The sequence below is a fragment of the Hemitrygon akajei genome, chromosome 7, assembly GCF_048418815.1.
Source record: "Hemitrygon akajei chromosome 7, sHemAka1.3, whole genome shotgun sequence".
NCBI lineage: Eukaryota > Metazoa > Chordata > Chondrichthyes > Myliobatiformes > Dasyatidae > Hemitrygon > Hemitrygon akajei.
The window spans coordinates 114,351,602-114,369,664 of record NC_133130.1 but is presented as its reverse complement, the minus strand read 5'-3'; the positions used below and the strand labels follow the sequence as shown (position 1 = coordinate 114,369,664).

At 44.3% G+C, this 18,063-nt stretch overlaps 1 protein-coding gene across 2 annotated transcripts in view; it reads left to right on the top strand.

Moving 5' to 3' along the window:
* The window catches only part of heca (hdc homolog, cell cycle regulator), a 39,734-nt gene extending 22,384 nt beyond the window's left edge, over window positions 1-17,350 (top strand). The window contains exons 3-5 of one of the 2 annotated variants that reach the window (XM_073051784.1): window positions 9,067-9,221; window positions 10,664-10,735; window positions 14,094-17,350. In XM_073051784.1, coding sequence (XP_072907885.1) covers window positions 9,067-9,221; window positions 10,664-10,735; window positions 14,094-14,258 — 392 coding nt within the window. In that variant the 3' untranslated portion in view covers window positions 14,259-17,350. The remainder of the gene's footprint in view (window positions 1-9,066; window positions 9,222-10,663; window positions 10,736-14,093) is intronic. The other variant, XM_073051785.1, reaches the window with a different exon arrangement.
* The last annotated feature ends 713 nt before the right edge of the window (window positions 17,351-18,063 follow it).

Sequence of the window (18,063 nt, the reverse complement as noted above, 5' to 3'; positions counted from 1 at the left end):
GCACACTTTCCACCAGAAGTTTGCTGAGATTTTTGACGTCATGCCAAATCTCTGCAGACTCCTGAGGAAGTAGAGGCGCTGTTGTGCTTTCTTTGCAGTTGTATTTATATGATGGATCCAGGCCAGGTCCTCTGAGATTGTGACACCCAGGAATTTAAAGTTACTGAGTCTCTCCACCTCTGATCCTCTGATGATTACTGCCTCATGGACCTTTAGTTCCCCTCTCCTGAAGTCCACAATCAGTTCCTTTGTCTTACTGACATTGAGTGACAGGTTAACAAGTGGTTGTTAATGGAAATGGAGTATTTCGCTGCATGTTTTCATGTACATGTGATAAATCAATCTTAATCCAATGTGAAAAACCTTCTGGTATCAAAATAAAACTGCCATCCGTGTGTGTTTCCCTCGAGTGCTTTGGTTTCTACAGCACTGTGCAACAGTCTTAGGCATATACACATTGCCTGTAAAAAGTATTCACACCCCCTTGGGAGTTCTAGTATTTTACAACATTGAATCCCAGTGGATTTACTTTGGCTTTTTGATACTGATCAATAGAAAAAAAGACTCTTTTGCGCCAAAGTGAAAACAGATCTCTACTAACTGTTTCAAATTAGTTACAAATATATAACACAATAATTGATTGCATTGGTATTTATCCCCTTTAATATGACACACCAATTGGATTTAGAAATCACATAATTAGTTAAATGGAGATCACCTGTGTGCAGTCAGGGTGTTTCAATTGATTGTAGTAAAAATACACCTCTGTCTGGAAGGTCCAACTGCTGGTGAGTCAGTATCCTGGCAAAAACTACACCATGAAGACAAAAGAACACTCCAAACAACTCCGCAAAAAGGTTATTGAAAAGCACAAGTCAGGAGATGGATACTAGAAAGTTTTCAAGTCACTGAATATCCCTTGGAATACAATTAAGTCAATCATCAAGGAATGGAAAGATTATGGCACAGCTGTAAATCTGTCTAGAGCAAGCCGTCCTCAAAAACTGAGTGACGTGCAAGAAGGGGATTAGTGAGGGAGGCCACCAAGAGACCTGTGACAACTCTGGAGGGGTTATAAGCTTCAGTGGCTGAGATGGGACAGACTGCGCAGACAACAACTGTTGCCCGGTTGCTTCACCAGTCACAGCTTTATGGGAGAGTCACAAAGAGAAAGCCACTATTGGAAAAAAAACTCATGAAATCTCAGCTAGAGTGTGCCAGAAGGCATGTGAGAGACTCTGCATTCAGCTGGAAGAAGGTGCAATGGTCTGATGGAATCAAAATTGAGCTTTTTGGCTATCGGACAAACACCACACGTCATTAAAAACGCACCATCCCTACCGTGAAGCATGGTGGAGGCTGCATCATGCTGTGGGGATGTTTCACTGCAGTAAGCCCTGTAAGGCTCGTGAAGGTAGAGGGTAAAATGAATGCAGCAAAGTACAGGGAAATCCTGGATGAAAACCTGATGCAGTCTATGAGAGAATTGTGACTTGGGAGAAGATTTATTTTCCAGTAAGACAATGACCCCAAGAATAAAGCCAAAGCTACACAGGACTGGCTTAAAAACAACAAAATGAATGTCCTGGAGTGGCCAAGTCAGAGTTCAGACCTCAATCCAATTGAGAAATTGTGGCTGAACTTGAAAAGGGCTGTTCACTCACTATCCTCATGCAATCTGATAGAGCTTGAGCAGGTTTGTAAAGAAGAATGGGGATGTGTAAAGCTGATAGAGACCTATCCACACAGACTCAAGGCTGTAATTGCTGCCAAAGGTGCATCTACTAAATACTGACTTGAAGTGGGTGAATACTTATGCAGTCAATTATTTTGTGTTTTATATTTGTGATTAATTTAGATCACTTTGTAGAGATCTGCTTTCACATTGATACAAAAGTCTTTTTCTGTTGATCAGTGTAAAAAAAAGCCAAATTAAATCCACTGTGATTCAATGTTGTAAAACAATAAATCATGGCAACTTCCAGTGGGGTGGGGGGGGAGGGGGTGCTGTATATGCTTTTTACAGGCACTGTATATAGCTAGGGTTCCTAAGGTTTTTGCATAGTACTGTTTTCATAAATGTCGAGCAGAGTGCGAATTTGTAAATCTGCTGGGAGCAAAGGATGTTGAGAACAGTGAGAGTGGAGCACTGTGGGAGTTCAGGTGGCAGAGGACGGGGGGTGGGGATGGCTTGGGTGCAGACACCCCCCTGTCCTGAGACACCAGGCAAGGTCATTTCATTGCAAACAGTTAGTTTATTGATCATTACAAAATGTCTCTGATGCTTCCCACTCCCTCTCCTCTCCCTTCCCCTTTTCCCACTCCCTTCCCTCATTTGTCTCTCAGTCTACAATAGAGACTCGTATCAGAATCAGGTTTATCATCATTCACATGTCATGATTTTCTTTGCGCAGCAGTACAGTGCAATACATAAAATTACTACAGGACTATGTAAGTGCCCTAGGCACCCTAGCTATATATATGTACCCAAGACTTTTGCTCAGAATTGTGCATCCCAGTGATTTGTGGGTGTTGGGGTGGGGTTGATGGAATAGAATAGATGGATGATGGGTTCTCTAGACTTTGTGGGCCAAAGGGTCTTAACTTTCTCTGCCTTATTTACCCGGTCTGGTGTCTATGTGACACTAGGCTCACCCGTGTGTTAGTCGTACAGCTGGGAAACAGCTCTTCGGCCCATCTGGTCTACGCTGACCCATTCAGGCTAGTCCCATTTATCATGTTTGACCCACAATTAATTGTGCTTGTGGAGGCATTAGTAATGATCTTTCAAAACCACTAGATGCTGGAATGGTTTTACAAGACTGGAAAATTGCAAGTGTCACTCCGTTCTTCAAGAAGGGAGAGGGGTAGAAGAAAGGAAATTCTAGGCCAGTTAGTCTGATCTCAGAGGTTGGGAAGATGTTGCAGTTCATTTTTAAGGATGTGGTATTGGAGTACTTGGAGGTCCTTGATAAAATAAGCCATAGTCATCATGGTTTCCTTAAGAGAAAACTTTGCTTGACAAATCTGTTAGAATTTTTTTTGGAGAATAACAGGCAGGATAGACAAAAGTGAATGTTGTTTACTTGGATTTTCAGAATGTCTTTGACAAGGTGCTGCACGTGAGGCTGCTTAAGAAGATAAGAGCCCATGGTATTATAGGAAAGGTACTAGCATGGATAAAGCAGTGGCTGACTGGCAGGAGGCAAAGAGTGGGAATAAAGGGGAGCTTTTCTGGTTGGCTGCCAGTGACTAGTGGTGTTTTTCCGGGGTTGGTGTTGGGACTGTTTCTTTTCACATTGTATGTCTGTGATTTGGATGGTGGAATTGATGGTTATGTGGCCAGATTTGTGGACAACATGAAGTTAGGTGGAGGGACAGGTAGTGTTGAGGAAGCAAGTAGTCTGTATATTGGAGAAAATGGGCAAAGAACTGGCAGATGAAATATAGGGAAGTGTTTGGTCATGCACTTGGTAGAAGAAATAAAGGCATAAACTGTTTTCTAAATATGGATAAAATTCATAAATCTAAAGTGCAAAGGGACTTGGGAGGCGTTGTGCATGATTCTGTAAAAGTTAACTTGCAGATTGAATCAACGGTAAGGAAGGCTAATGCAATATTAGCATTCATTTTGAGGGGACTAGAATATAAAAGCAAGGAGTTAATGCTGAGGTTTTATAAGGCATCATTCAGACTACACTTGGAGTATTGTGAGCTGGTTTGGACCTCTTATCTAAGAAAGGGATGTGCCAGCATTGGAGAGGGACCAGAAGAGGTTCATGAGAATGATTCCAGGAATAAAAGGGTTAATGTCTCAGGGCCATTTGATGGTTACGGGCTTGTACTCACTTGAGTTTGGAAGAATTTGGGGGATGTCATTGAAACCTATCAAACATTGAAAGGACTAGACAGAGTAGATGTGGGGAAGATATTTCCTATAGTGTGTGAGTCTAGGACCAGAGGGCATAGCCTCAGAATAGAAGGACATCCATTTAGAAAGGAGATGGGGAGTTTCTTAAGCCAGGGGGTGGTGAATCTGTGAAATCCATTATCACGGACAGCTGTGGAGGCCAAGTCACTGAGTGTATTTAAATCAGAGGTTCATGGCTCCTTGATTAGTCAGGGCCTCAGAGGTTATGGGGAGAAGGCAGTCCTGATGAAAGATCTCTGCTCAAAACCTCGACACTAGTCCTTTCCGTAGATGCTGCCTGAGCTGCTGAGTTCTTCCAGCTTTTTGTGTGCCCCCTTGTATTAGCTGTCTCCTCCTTTGGGGGATAAAATTTGGTCGTCTGTTCAATCCATACCCCTTGTAATTTAGCAGCAGGGATGCTGTGTGCAGAATTTCACCTTGTGCGTATTCATCTGGAATAGAATGACCAGGTTAATGGTTTACTGCTCCTCTCCAAGCAGCTGGTTAGGTATCCAGTGCTGGTGGGCGTGAACGAGTGGATCCCGTGGCATTGAGCTTTGATAAGGGAATGTGTCCATACTTTTTTTCTAAAATGGCTCTTAAAATGGTTGCTAACAAAAAGAGGGTAGTTAAACAGGCTGGGTCATTTGTTGTACCGTTGGAGAATTAGCAGGCTTGGCACTGTGGTGTTACCTTCGTGGTGTGCAGTTTTCATACAGAAAAGATATAAGTAAGGTTGAAGGAGAAGAGCGAAAATTTACAAGTCCTGGAGAAGGGTCTCGGCCTGAAGTGCCGACTGTTTACTCTTTTCCAAAGATGCTCAAGATTCATTTACTATCAAAGAATGTATACATTATACAACCTTGAAATTGGCTCGCTCACAGTTAGTCACAAAGCAAGAAATCCAAAAGAACCCAATCAAAGGGGAAAAAAATATAAAAGAGCAACATGCAAACAGTTGAAGTGAATGTTAACAGCACTCCGAACCAAAATTGAGTCCTCAGATCTGAACTCCCAGGCACCCCAGAGCAGGCCCAAAGCCTTGCCGACAGTTTATCATATTAGCAGACACAGAGCGCAGCAGCTGGGGACAGTCTTCATAGCCTCAGCACCATGGAGATTACCTTCGTGGAGAGCGAGTGAAATCGGCTCTCGTCCTGACTGACACCCTCTCTTTTCAGTCTAACTGGGCCAGCATTTAAATTGACTCAACGATGGAACAACAAACAGCTCCGGTGCTCTGGAGAGAGGAGTGAAGATCACGGAGAGCGCGTGAAATCTGCTCTTGCCACCTTACAGTAGGATCTGGATGCAGTGAAAGGATCCGGGCTTAGACCATGCTGCCCAGTGACTCGCTCAGGGCCCAGGTTCCATTGCCCAGCCCAAAGCCACTCTCAGCTCTTCAGATCAGCTCTCACCCAGAGTGATCCAGCCTCGCACCCAGTCCAGTTGAATGAGCATCAGAACTTCTCTGCCCAGGCCCCCAGTTTCTCCTTTCAGCGCTCAGGGTGGTCCAACCTCGCTCGCGGGCATCAGAGCTTCGTCTGCAGCAAACCGTCCCTGCTCATCCTATGAACTCGCCTCACCGTCGTTCACCCCTTCACTGTCTGCGGTGATAATTTAGCACAATTTACCACAGAAAAGGTATTGTTAGTGATGTTTTTGGTTGGATTTCTTGACTACCTGAAGCTGCCGCATACTTTCAGTAGCGCCATCTTAACTGGAAGCCAAAAGCAGAAACTGGATGCCGCCTGGCCTGCTGTGTTCCTCGAGCATTTTGTGTGTGTTACAAGGGTGTTGCTGGGTCTGGAGGACCCACGTTATAGGGGAAGATTGAATAGGTTAGGACTTTATTCCTTGGAATGTCGAAGACTGAGGGGAGATTTAGTAGAGGTATACAAAATTATGAGGGGTATAGATAAGGTAAATGCAAGCGGGGTTTTTCCGCTGAGGTTGGGTAGGACTACAGCTAGAGGTCATGGGTTAAAGGCGGAGGTTATTGTAGACACATTGGTAATCATCTACCAAAAATCCCTAGACTGGGCAAGTCCCGGCGGATTGGAAGACAGCAACTATCACACCACTTTTTAAAAAATAATACAGGCAAGAGACAGGCAACTATAGGCCAGTTAGTTTAACATCTGTAGTCGGGAAAATGCTTGAAGTTGTCATTAAGGAAGAAATAGCGAAACATTTAGAAAGGAGTGGTTCCCTTAGACAGACGCAGCATGGATTCAGAAAGGGCAGGTCCTGTTTGACAAACTTACTGGAGTTCCTTGAGGACATATTGAGTGTAGTGGATAGGGGGGAATGGGTGGATGTCGTATTCTTGGATTTCCAGAAGGCGTTCGATAAGGTGCAGCACAAGAAACTTATAAGAGATGGATGCATGGAGTTGGAGAAAGTGTATTGGCATGGAGAGTGGATTGGTTAACCAATAGAAGGCAGAGAGTTGGTATAAATGGGTGTTTCTCCGGTTGGCAGTCAGTGGTGAGTGGGGTGCCGCAGGGGTCGGTGCTGGGCCCGCAGCTGTTTACCATTTACATTGATGGTAGAGGGGAATGAGTGTAGTGTAGCAAAATTTGCTGATGACACTAAAACTGAGTGGAAAAGCAAATTGTACAGAGGGTGTGGAGAGTCTGCAGAGGGATATAGATAAGTGAGTGGGCCAAGGTCTGGCAGATGGAATACAACGTTGGTAAATGCGAGATCATCCACTTTGGAAGGAATAATAGAAGAGCAGATTATTTAAATGGTGAAAGATTGTAGCATGCTGTTATGCAGAGGGGCTTGGGAGTGCTTGTGCATGAATCACAGAAAGTTGGCTTGCAGGTACAACAGGTTATTAAGAAGGCAAATGGAATAATGGCCATTGCTAGAGGGATTGAATTCAAGAGCAGGGAGGTCATGCTGCAACTATACAGGGTACTGGTTGAGGCTGCACCTGGAGTACTGTATGCAGTTCTGGTCTCCATACTTGAGGAAGGATATACTGGCTTTGGAGGCAGTGCAGAGGAGGTTCACCAGGTTGATTCCAGAGATGAAGGGGTTAATCTGTGAGGCGAGATTGAGTCACCTGGGACTGTGCTCTCTGGAGTTCAGAAGAATGAGAGAGGATCTTCTTATAGAAACATACAAAATTTTGAAAGGGATAGGTAAGATAGAAATAGAAAAGTTGTTTCCATTGGTAGGTGAGACTAGAACTAGGAGACATTGCCTCAAGATTCAGGGGAGATTTAGGATGGAGATGAGGGGAAACTGTTTTTCCCAGAGAGTGGTGAATCTGTGGAATTCTCTGCCCAGGGAAGCAGTTGAGGCTTCTTCACTAAATATATTTAAGATACAGTTAGATAGATTTTTACATAGTAGGGGAATTAAAGGTTATGGGGAAAAGGCAGGTAGATGGAGCTGAGTTTATGGCCAGATCAGCCATGATCTTATTGAATGGTGGGGCAGGCTCGATGGGCCGGATGGCCGACTCCTGCTCCTATTCCTTGTGTTCTTATGTTAAAGCTGAAAGGTGAAATGTTTAAGGTGAATATGAGGGGAAACTTCTTCACTCAGACTGTGGAGTGTCAGCACAAGTGGTGCATGCAAGCTGGATTTCAACGTTTAAGAGAAGTTCGGATAGGTACGTGGATGGTAGGGGTCTGGAGGGATATGGTCTGGGTGCAGGCTGATGGGAGTTTAAATTGTTTGGCGTGACTAGATGGGCCAAAGGGCCTATTTCTGTGCTGTATTTCTCTATGACTCTGATGTTATTGCCCAAATCACGGTGGCACAACAAGTAGAGCTGTTGCCTTCGCAGCATCAGAGACCTGGGTTCAATCCTGGCTTCCGGTAGTATTTGTATGGACCACATGTTATCATGTGACCATGTAGGTTTCCTCCCACTCCCAAAGATGGTATTTGGCCACTGTTCATTCTCCCTGATATGGTAGAATCTAGGGGTGTTGATGAGAATGTTGGGGGGGTGGTGGTGGAGAATAAATGGTGGGATTAGTTTAGTGCAAGCAATAGTTGTTGGTTAGGACAGTCTTGGTGGGCAGAAAGGCCTCTTTCTATGATACAACTCTGACTGAAATTTATCAGATTAAAAAAATAACCAAAATATTAAATATATTAAAAATATTAAATTCAAAATATTAGGCCAAGTCTTTGGGTATGTATAAAGTAGAGGTTGATAGATTCTTGATTTGTCAGGGCATTAAAGGTTTACAGGGAGAAGGGAGGAGAATTGGGTTGAGAGGGATAATAAATCAGCCATGATGGAATGACGAAGCAGACTCAATGGGCCCAGTGGCCTAATTCTACTCGCTGCATTTGTTCAGCTGCTGCAGTAGTGCAGGTGTAGACCCTCTAATCTACATGCAGCAAGTTCCCAGAAGCAGTGTCTAGATCTACAATGTTAGGTGAGTGTCGGATAGTCTCCCTCTTCAACATGGTGCCTGTGATCTTTTACATGCTCCTGAGAGAAAACTTCAAAGCTTTGGACATTCAATCTTCTCCCTTCTCCCATCAGGCAGAAGATACAACAGCCTGAAAGCTCGTACCACCAGGCTGAAGCGACAGTCTCTATTCTGCTGTTATCAGACTCTTGAACAGACATCTTGTGTAATTTAAAATGTACTCATGGCCTCAGTCTACCTTGTCATGATCTTGCACTTTGATTACCTGCCCTTTATTCGCCATTGTTTTACCTTATTCTAGCTCAATGGACTGTGTAACGATTTGATCAGTATAAACAGCATGCAAGAGAAGCTTTTCACAGTATCTTGGTAAATGTGACAATAGTAAACCAAACCAGTACACCTCATTAAGAGAATTCAGTTGGGTTATTCAAACATGAAGTGGTTATAACAACCCCCTGTCAATTCTCCTTCATCAAACTTCTCCAGGTCCCTGTCAATATTCCCATAATTATAGCTTCTAAAACATTCCCTACTATTTAGGATTAAAGTAACCATCCTGCAGTTAAAATGGACTCTTAGCTTCACAGTCTACCACAGTGAGTTTCTGAATGTTCGTTGCCTGCTCTTGCCCGTGTAACTTGTATGCTTTGGACACAGTTTACCAACCGGTTCAGAGCCACGTTCATGTTGTGAAGTGTCGACTGTGAAAGCTGACCCAAGTCTTGTCCTGTGCTGTCGTTGCAGGGAGGCTCATGCACCTCTACGCCATTTGTGTGGATTGCCTGGAAGGAGTGCACAAGATAATTTGCATCAAATGCAAGTCAAGATGGGATGGCAGCTGGCATCAACTGGGAACCATGTACACGTACGATATCCTTGCTGCGTCTCCGTGCTGTCAGGTGAGTGCCGGACTTGGTTTCATTTCTGCCCGTTAGACACTGCGTTTAAAGTTAGTTTGCCAAGATGGTAGGGGTGTGTGTAAACAAGTGAACGTGTGATCCATATCTCTTCTCACTCGCTGAAAGATGAACTCCCTTCTCCCAAGCACAAAAGAATCTGTAGTTGGGTCCTGATGAAGAATCTTGGCCAGAATGTCAACTCTTTATTCCTCTCCAGAGATGCTGCCTGAGCTGCTGAGTTCCTCCAGCGTTTTGTGTGTGTTACTCTGGGTTTCCAACATCCGCGGAATCTCTCGTGTTTAGATTCTGCGGAGCAACTCGCGCACAAAAGGGGTGGCACGAAAGCACAAGGCTTTACAGTACTGGTGATCCGGGTTCAATTCCCACTGCTGTCTGTAAGGAGTTTGTACCTTCTGTCTGTGACCGCACTGAGTCCACGGACATACTGGTTGGTGGGATAATTGGTCATTATATTGTAAATTGTCCCGAGATTGGGCTCGGGTTAAATCAGGATCGTTGGGGAGTGTGGCTCAAAGGACTGGGAGGGCTTGTTCCATTCTTTATCTCAATCATTCAACAAATAAATAAAATGCTGGAGGAATTCAGCAGGTCAGATAGCATCTATGGAGGGAATAAGCAGTTAAAATTTTGGCCAAGTCCCATCAATCCCTTCAGCAGGACTTGAAAGAGAGGGGAATGAAGCCAGAATAAGGTGTTCTCCTCTCTCCTGTTCTCCCATGGTCCACTCTCCTCACCTATCAGATTCCTCTTTCTTTAGCCCTTTATCTCTTCCACCTGTCACTTCCCCAGCTTCTTACTTCGTATGTACATCCCCCACCCCTCCAGCCCCACGGTTTCACCTATCACCTGCCAGCTTATACCTTCCCCTTATCCCTCATCTTCATATTTGCAATGCCTTCATGAGGTAGATTGAGGTTCTTCATCCAGGAACATGGATAGGACTGTGTGGTAATGTAGAGGTTAGCATAACACTTTACAGTGCTAGCGATCAGGAGGTCTGTAAGGAATTTGTTCTCCCCATGTCCATGTGGGTTTCCTCCAAGTGCTCCGGTTTCCTCCCACATTCCAAAGGGTTAGCAAGGTGTGGGCATGCCATGTTGGCATCGGAAGGCTGGCAACAATCGCGGGCTGCCCCCAACACATCCTTGGACTGTATTGGTTGTTGATGCAAAGAATGCATGTCACTGTATACTTGAAGATATAAGAGCAGAATCAGGCCATTCAGCCCATTGAGTCCGCTCCATCATTCACTCATGGCTGGTGTATTATCCCTCTCAACCCTGTTCTCCTGCTTTCTCCCTGTAATCTGTGACACCCTTACTGAGGACCATCACTACTTTTTATCTTTGTGCACTATTTATGTTATTGAACTTTGTGTGTATCTATAATATGAATCCCCCTGGTTTCTTTGGCTATGTCAGTCTAGGGGAGACAACCTCCAGCCCCGCCAAACTCGTGAGATTGAGGCGAGCTTGATCGCACCTCAAACCCAGGTTTGTGTGGATGCTGTGTCATTTGCTACCCGGTTACAAATTAATGCCTCAAAATAACAGACGGTACACTGCGTACGATTAAAGGAATTATAGACAATAGGTGCAGAAGTAGACCATTCGGCCCTTCGAGCCTGCACCGCCATTTTGAGATCATGGCTGATCATCTACTATCAATACCCGGTTCCTGCCTTGTCCCCATATCCCTATCCATAAGATACCTATCTAGCTCCTTCTTGAAAGCATCCAGAGAATTGGCCTCCACTGCCTTCCGAGGCAGTGCATTCCAGACCCCCACAACTCTCTGGGAGAAGAAGTTTTTCCTTAACTCTGTCCTAAATGACCTACCCCTTATTCTCAAACCATGCCCTCTGGTACTGGACTCTCCCAGCATCTGGAACATATTTCCTGCCTCTATCTTGTCCAATCCCTTAATAATCTTATATGTTGCAATCAGATCCCCTCTCAATCTCCTTAATTCCAGCGTGTACAAGCCCAGTCTCTCTAACCTCTCTGCGTAAGACAGTCCTGACATCCCAGGAATTAACCTGGTGAATCTACGCTGCACTTCCTCTACAGCCAGGATGTCCTTCCTTCAGCCTGGAGACCAAAACTGTACACAATACTCCAGGTGTGGTCTCACCAGGGCCTTGTACAAATGCAAGAGGATTTCCTTGCTCTTGTACTCAATTCCCTTTGTAATAAAGGCCAACATTCCATTAGCCTTCTTCACTGCCTGCTGCACTTGCTCATTCACCTTCAGTGACTGATGAACAAGGACTCCTAGATCTCTTTGTATTTCTCCCTTACCTAACTTTACACCATTCAGATAATAATCTGCCTTCCTGTTCTTACTCCCAAAGTGGATAACCTCACACTTATTCACATTAAACGTCATCTGCCAAGTATCTGCCCACTCACCCAGCCTATCCAAGTCACCCTGAATTCTCCTAGCATCCTCATCACATGTCACACTGCCACCCAGCTTAGTATCATCAGCAAACTTGCTGATGTTATTCTCAATGCCTTCTTCTAAATCGTTGACGTAAATCGTAAACAGCTGTGGTCCCAATACCATGCCCTGTGGCACCCCACTAGTCACCACCTGCCATTCCGAGAAACACCCATTCACCGCTACCCTTTGCTTTCTATCTGCCAACCAGTTTTCTATCCATGTCAATGTCTTCCCCCCAATGCCATGAGCTTTGATTTTACCCACCAATCTCCTATGTGGGACCTTATCAAATGCCTTCTGAAAATCGAGGTACACTACATCCACTGGATCTCCCTTGTCTAACTTCCTGGTTACGTTCTCGAAAAACTCCAATAGATTAGTCAAGCATGATTTACCCTTGGTAAATCCATGCTGGCTCGGCCCAATCCTATCACTGCTATCTAGATATGCCACTATTTCATCTTTAATAATGGACTCTAGCATCCCCACTACTGATGTTAGGCTGACAGGTGGATAGTTCTCTGTTTTCTCCTTCCCTCCTTTCTTAAAAAGTGGGATAACATTAGCCATTCTCTAATCCTCAGGAACTGATCCTGAATCTAAGGAACATTGGAAAATGATTATCAATGCATCTGCAATTTCCAGGGCCACCTCCTTTAGTACCCTAGGGTGCAGACCATCTGGACCTGGGGATTTGTCATCCTTCAGTCTCATCAGTCTACTCATCACCGTTTCCTTCCTAATGTCAATCTGTTTCATTTCCTCTGTTACCCTATGTCCTTGGCCCATCCATACATCTGGGAGATTGCTTGTGTCTTCCTTAGTGAAGACAGATCTAAAGTACTTATTAAATTCTTCTGCCATTTCTGTTTCCCATAACAATTTCACCCAATTCATTCTTCAAGGGCCCAACATTGTTCTTAACTATCTTCTTTCTCTTCACATACCTAAAAAAGCTTTTGCTATCCTCCTTTATATTCCTGGCTAGCTTGCGTTCATACCTCATTTTTTCTCCCCATATTGCCTTTTTAGTTAAGTTCTGTTGTTCCTTAAAAAATTTCCCAATCATCTGTCTTCCCACTCACCTTAGCTCTGTCATACTTTTTTTTAATGCTATGCAATCTCTGACTTGCTTTGTCAACCACTGTGGCCCCTTTCCCCCCTTTGAATCCTTCCTTCTCCGGGGGATGAACTGATTTTGCACCTTGTGCATTATTCCCAAGAATACCTGCCATTGCTGTTCCACGGTCTTTTCTGCTAGGATATCCATCCAGTTAACTTTGGCCAGCTCCTCCCTCATGGCTCCATAGTCTCCTTTGTTCAACTGCAACACTGACACCTCCGAGCTGCCCTTATCCTTCTCAAATTGCAGATAAAAACTTATCATATTATGATTATCACAAATTATATTTGAATCTTAACTGAAGGGTTAGTAAAGAATAACAAAAAGAAAAGGGCCCATTCTAATTAAACAGTCAAATGTGCACAAGTTGGAGCTCATCTTGAACTTCTCTGTCACACACACTGGGCCCTCGGTCAACGTGAAAGCAGACAACACCTTCCGAATGTCGCTCGCAATCCATCTCGAACAAACGGGTCTCCCACAGGATCGTATACTATGACTGGTTCTCCCAATGTCTTCTCTCTCCATCTCCTGACGAGCAGAAGCTCCAACTTCAACCTTAGTGTCCCTCACAAGAGAAACCTCCCCTTTATCCGACCATCCGAGTTGGATGGCACACATTTCTCCTCTCTCTTATCTTCAACAATAACCCAAACACGCATGAAAACATTACAGAGCTGCCAAGATGAAATACATACAGCATAACAGTTAAAATATGAACCAGGGATTACACATGTGTATACACTCATTAATTTACAGTTTTATTATGTATTGCAATGTACTCCTGCCACCTAAGAACCAATTTCATGACATATATTGGTGATTTAAATCCAGATTTGGATCAGGAACCTATCAACCTCTTTAAATATACTGATTGACTTAACCTGTTATCTGTGGTAGAGAATTCCACAGATTCCCTCTGGTTAAAGAAATTCCTCATCATCTCTGTTCTAAATGGACGTCCCTCTATTTTGAGTCTGTTCCCCTCTGGCCCGTTATAGGAAGCATCCTCTCCACATCCACTCTACTTTTTAATGAACATGTGACAAATAGAGCTAATCTTTAAAATCTTTATCCTCTTTAAGGAATGGCTTAGAGGGATATTGGCCAAATTGGATGGGACAACTTGGTTGGTATGGGTGAATTGGGCTGTGGGAAATGGGTTAAGGGGTTGTGTTTTCATGTTGGTGCTAGCATGGGTTATGTTTCCACTTGCCTACTATCCCTCCCCCCCCCCCCCACAATAAAACCCACAGTTAATGAAGTATTCTTTTTGTTTTCAGGCTAGACTGAACTGCAAGCACTGTGGGAAGCCTGTCATCGACGTGCGGGTGGGCATGCAATATTTCTCAGAGTACAGCAACGTCCAACAATGTCCGCACTGCGGCAACCTGGACTACCACTTTGTAAAACCCTTTTCCTCCTTCAAAGTGTTGGAAGCTTATTGACGAATGCTTTCTTTTTTTTTTCCTTTCTAGAGTAATTCTTTACGTAGAGGTGTAATACCTTGTTTCTGACTCGGTTGCTTGTCTGTAAGTCTTTACCCAGTGTTAGCCATTGGTTGTGTGGTGGAACTGGGGACGGAGGTTGGCTGTGGTGGGAGGCTTTGCTGAAATGGGCAGGGTTAGCCTGTTCCAAGTGAAGAAGATTTTCATACAAGCAGCTGTTAGGTTAGTTTGAGACTGTATTCTCCAAGGCTGGATTCCAACCTCGAAAGGAATAGCAAAGGGTGTTTATTTTTGCAGTTGCTGTTGCAACTTGGTGCTTGACGGTTGAATGTACGTAACTATACTCCATGGCCAGCGGCTTTCCTCTTCTCCTTGGGTATTTCCCTGGCCTTATCGAAGTTTGTTCAAGACCCAGTTGTGAAGTGTTGATCAAGTGCAAAGGGGAGGGATTAAAGAGGTTTGCTGCTCTTAGTAGAAATGACCCCCAGTTTAAGACTCACTTTCCCAAGCTCGCAGCACATACACTCTGGCCACTTTATTAGGTACACAAGTGGACCACGGTGTGGTCCTCTGCTGTAGTCCATCCACTTCAAGATTCAACATGTTGTGCAGTCAGGGATGTTCTTCCACACCCCACTGTTGTAATGTGTGGTTATTTGAGTTACAGTTGCCTTCCTGTCAGTTTGAACCAGTCTGGCCAGTCTCCTCTGACCTCTCTCATTAATAAGTTGTTTATGCTCAAAGAGCTGCTGCTCACTGGATGTTTCTTGGTTTTCACACCTTTATAAACTCTGGAGATGGTTCTGTGTGAAAATCCCAGGAGATCAGCAGCTTCTGAGATGCTCAAACCACCCCGTCTGGCACCAACAATCATTCCATGCTCACTGTCACTTAGAGACCATTTCTTCCTCATTCTGAAGTTTGGCCTCAACAACAACCTCTTGACCATGTCTGCATGCTTCTATGCATTGAGTTGCTGCCATATGATTACCTAATTAGATACTTGCATTAATATGCAGGTGTACCTAATAAAGTGGCCTCTGAGTGTGGAGTAGGCATGTTACTAAGTCTTCTCCTGCCCATTCCCTGGGATCTAAGCCATCGCTGGCTGGAGTTGTCTCTTTTGTTGGTTGTAATTTCTCACTTGGAATCTGTTGACCAACTCTCTGGCGTGTGTAGCCCAGAGAGTGCGGATGCCTCCTCTGGTCCCAGCTCTTAATGAATTTCGTGAGAAGATGGCAGCTTTTGTCCACTAGGGGCTCATCTGACCATCAGGGGGTACATTCATCTAGTCAGTGATAGGAAGCGGAGACCCTGATGAGGCCAGTTAACTTGATGGAAACCGTCCACTGTGAATGAAGTCTTGGGGTTTGTATCAATTGGTATTTCTGCTAGAAGTTTCAACATACTTATTTTACTCCACTCCCCAATCCTGTTCCAACATGTCGGTCCACGGCCTCCTCTACTGCCACGATGAGGTCACTTTCAGGAGGAGCAATACCTCATATTCTGCCTGGATACCCTCTAACCTGATGGCATAACCATCAATTTCTCTAACTTCTGGTAATTTGAATCCTCACCCCTTCTCTCCTTTTCGATATTCCCCATTCTGGCTCCCCTCTTACCCTTTCTCTTCTTGCCTACTCATCACCTCCCCCAGTGCCCCTCCTTCCCTTTCTCCCATAGTCCACTCTCCTCTTATCAGTTTCCTTCTTTAGCTCTTTCAGCTTTTCCACCTATCACCTCCCAGCTTCTCACTTCATCCCAGCCTCCCTCACCAGGTCTGACTTCTCACCTGTCAGCCTGTTCTTCTCTCTCTCCACCCCCCCGCTGCCCATCTTATTCTGGCTTCTTCCCCCTTCCTTTCCAGTCCTGGTGAAGGGTCTTGGCCCTTCATAGACGCTGCCTGACCTGCTGAGTTCCTCCAGCATTTTGTGTGGTATTCCAAATACTTCAGAATGCAGTAACTCAGAGTGGAGTTTGTAGTCTGTTAGAGTGCGGTATCAGTGACGACGTGGCTGATATAGCAGTTGGTGCTGGGCTAGGTTTTGCAGAGGCAGTGAAGAGAATGGTTCTGCTTTACTGTGAATTAGCACCAAATGACAGAGGCATCCACCATTGGGATTGAGTGGAAGAGTCCACCTAGAATCTGTGTCCAGGGTATTCAGTCAGGACTTGTGCTCACAGACCTCTGGTTCATCAGCAGTGCCCTTTCCTCCATGCTGCAGCTGATTGATCAATAAATTGAATATCATTCTTGTGTTGTGTCTTAGATCTAGAGCCCCTGAACTTCGTGCTCCCTGTCACTTTAATTCTCCAACCCTTGCTTTGTCTCCGGTCTTTGGTTTTGTAATCTGCAGTTTATTCTCCAACGTGGTTGATCATAACCTTCAGGATCAGTGATGTCCTCAACGGTTTCAGATAATCAACTCTTCTGACATAACTAGTATTGTCTCCTTATCTCCCCTTTCATTTTTGCCCTCCCTCCTTCCACCCTCTGCCTTCCTCCCTCATCCCTCTCCTCTTGCACTCTCTTCTCCTCTCCTGCTATTGAACTTTGCCCTAGATTCCAATTCTTGCTAGTTCTCTACAGGGAGTAGCCTGGAGTAGGTGTGATGAACAGATCATTAGGTTGGCCTTGGACTGAAAATATCTCCCCTCCAAATGGAGTCACTTCTCCTCACGTATTAATGAAGATATTTTATTGATGATCTCGCGCTGCTTATTCCAGTCAAGAATATACAGAATATAAATTGTTTATTTGAAAAATAAAGTATTATTTTTGCATTAGGAAAGGGTGTGTGTGTCTGAGAGAATGTGTGTTTGAGCTAATATGTTCACAGGAAGAGTTGGTATATTGTTGTATGTGTATGCGTTTGTACCCCTGCTGTGTAACGCGAGGAACATGGCTGCTGTAGGCCTCGTGCATTTACTGGGATACCTTGTCACTCTGCTTGTGAAAAGGGAATGGCAGTTGAGGGTTTGAGGATATCGTTGTGGTGTAAAGCTTCTTGTTTTGGTGGTAAAAGCCACATTCCCACATTTGGTTAAGAGCACATTTTTACTTGCAATAAATTATGGCAAGAAACCTTTTTATTTGGTGTCTTGTGTATTCTTTGTACATTCAACAGTTAATAAAGGCTTGGTGCTGAATTGAGATGGCAGGTGCTGGAACATGGAGCAACACCCAAAATACAAAGGTGCTCAGTGGGTCAGGCAGCATCTGTGGAGGGAAATGGATTGTTAATTTTTTGGGGGTGAGACCTGTCTCACAGCTGCCATCGAATAGCAGGTACTGAAGTCCCACTCCACCAGGTTCTGGAACAGTTTCTACCCTTCAACCATCAGACTACTGAACCAGCGTGGATAAGTCCAGTCACCCAACTCTGAACTGATTCCAAAACCTACAGACTCTTTCAAGGACTCTTCACCCCATGTTCTCAGTATTATTATTTATTAATTTTTTTTTGAACAATTTGTCTTTTGCATACTGGTTGTCAGAATTTATATAGTTTTTCGTAAACTCTTGTATTTATTTTCCTGTAAATGCCTGCAAGAAAATTAATCTCAAGTTAGTATATGGTGACATATACTGTATGTACTGTACTTTGATAATAAATTCACTTGGAACTTTAATTGGGACAGATCAGTGGCTTTGTGTTCACTGGAGGTGGTTATTCCTTAAATCAGCACTGCTGGAAGCATTTGTCAGCTCAGACAGCTTGATTAGAGAGGAACAGAGATGGGTCTAACCCTTTATGCCATTCACTTTTCATTGCAACTGGGCATTAAACACTTCCTTAAA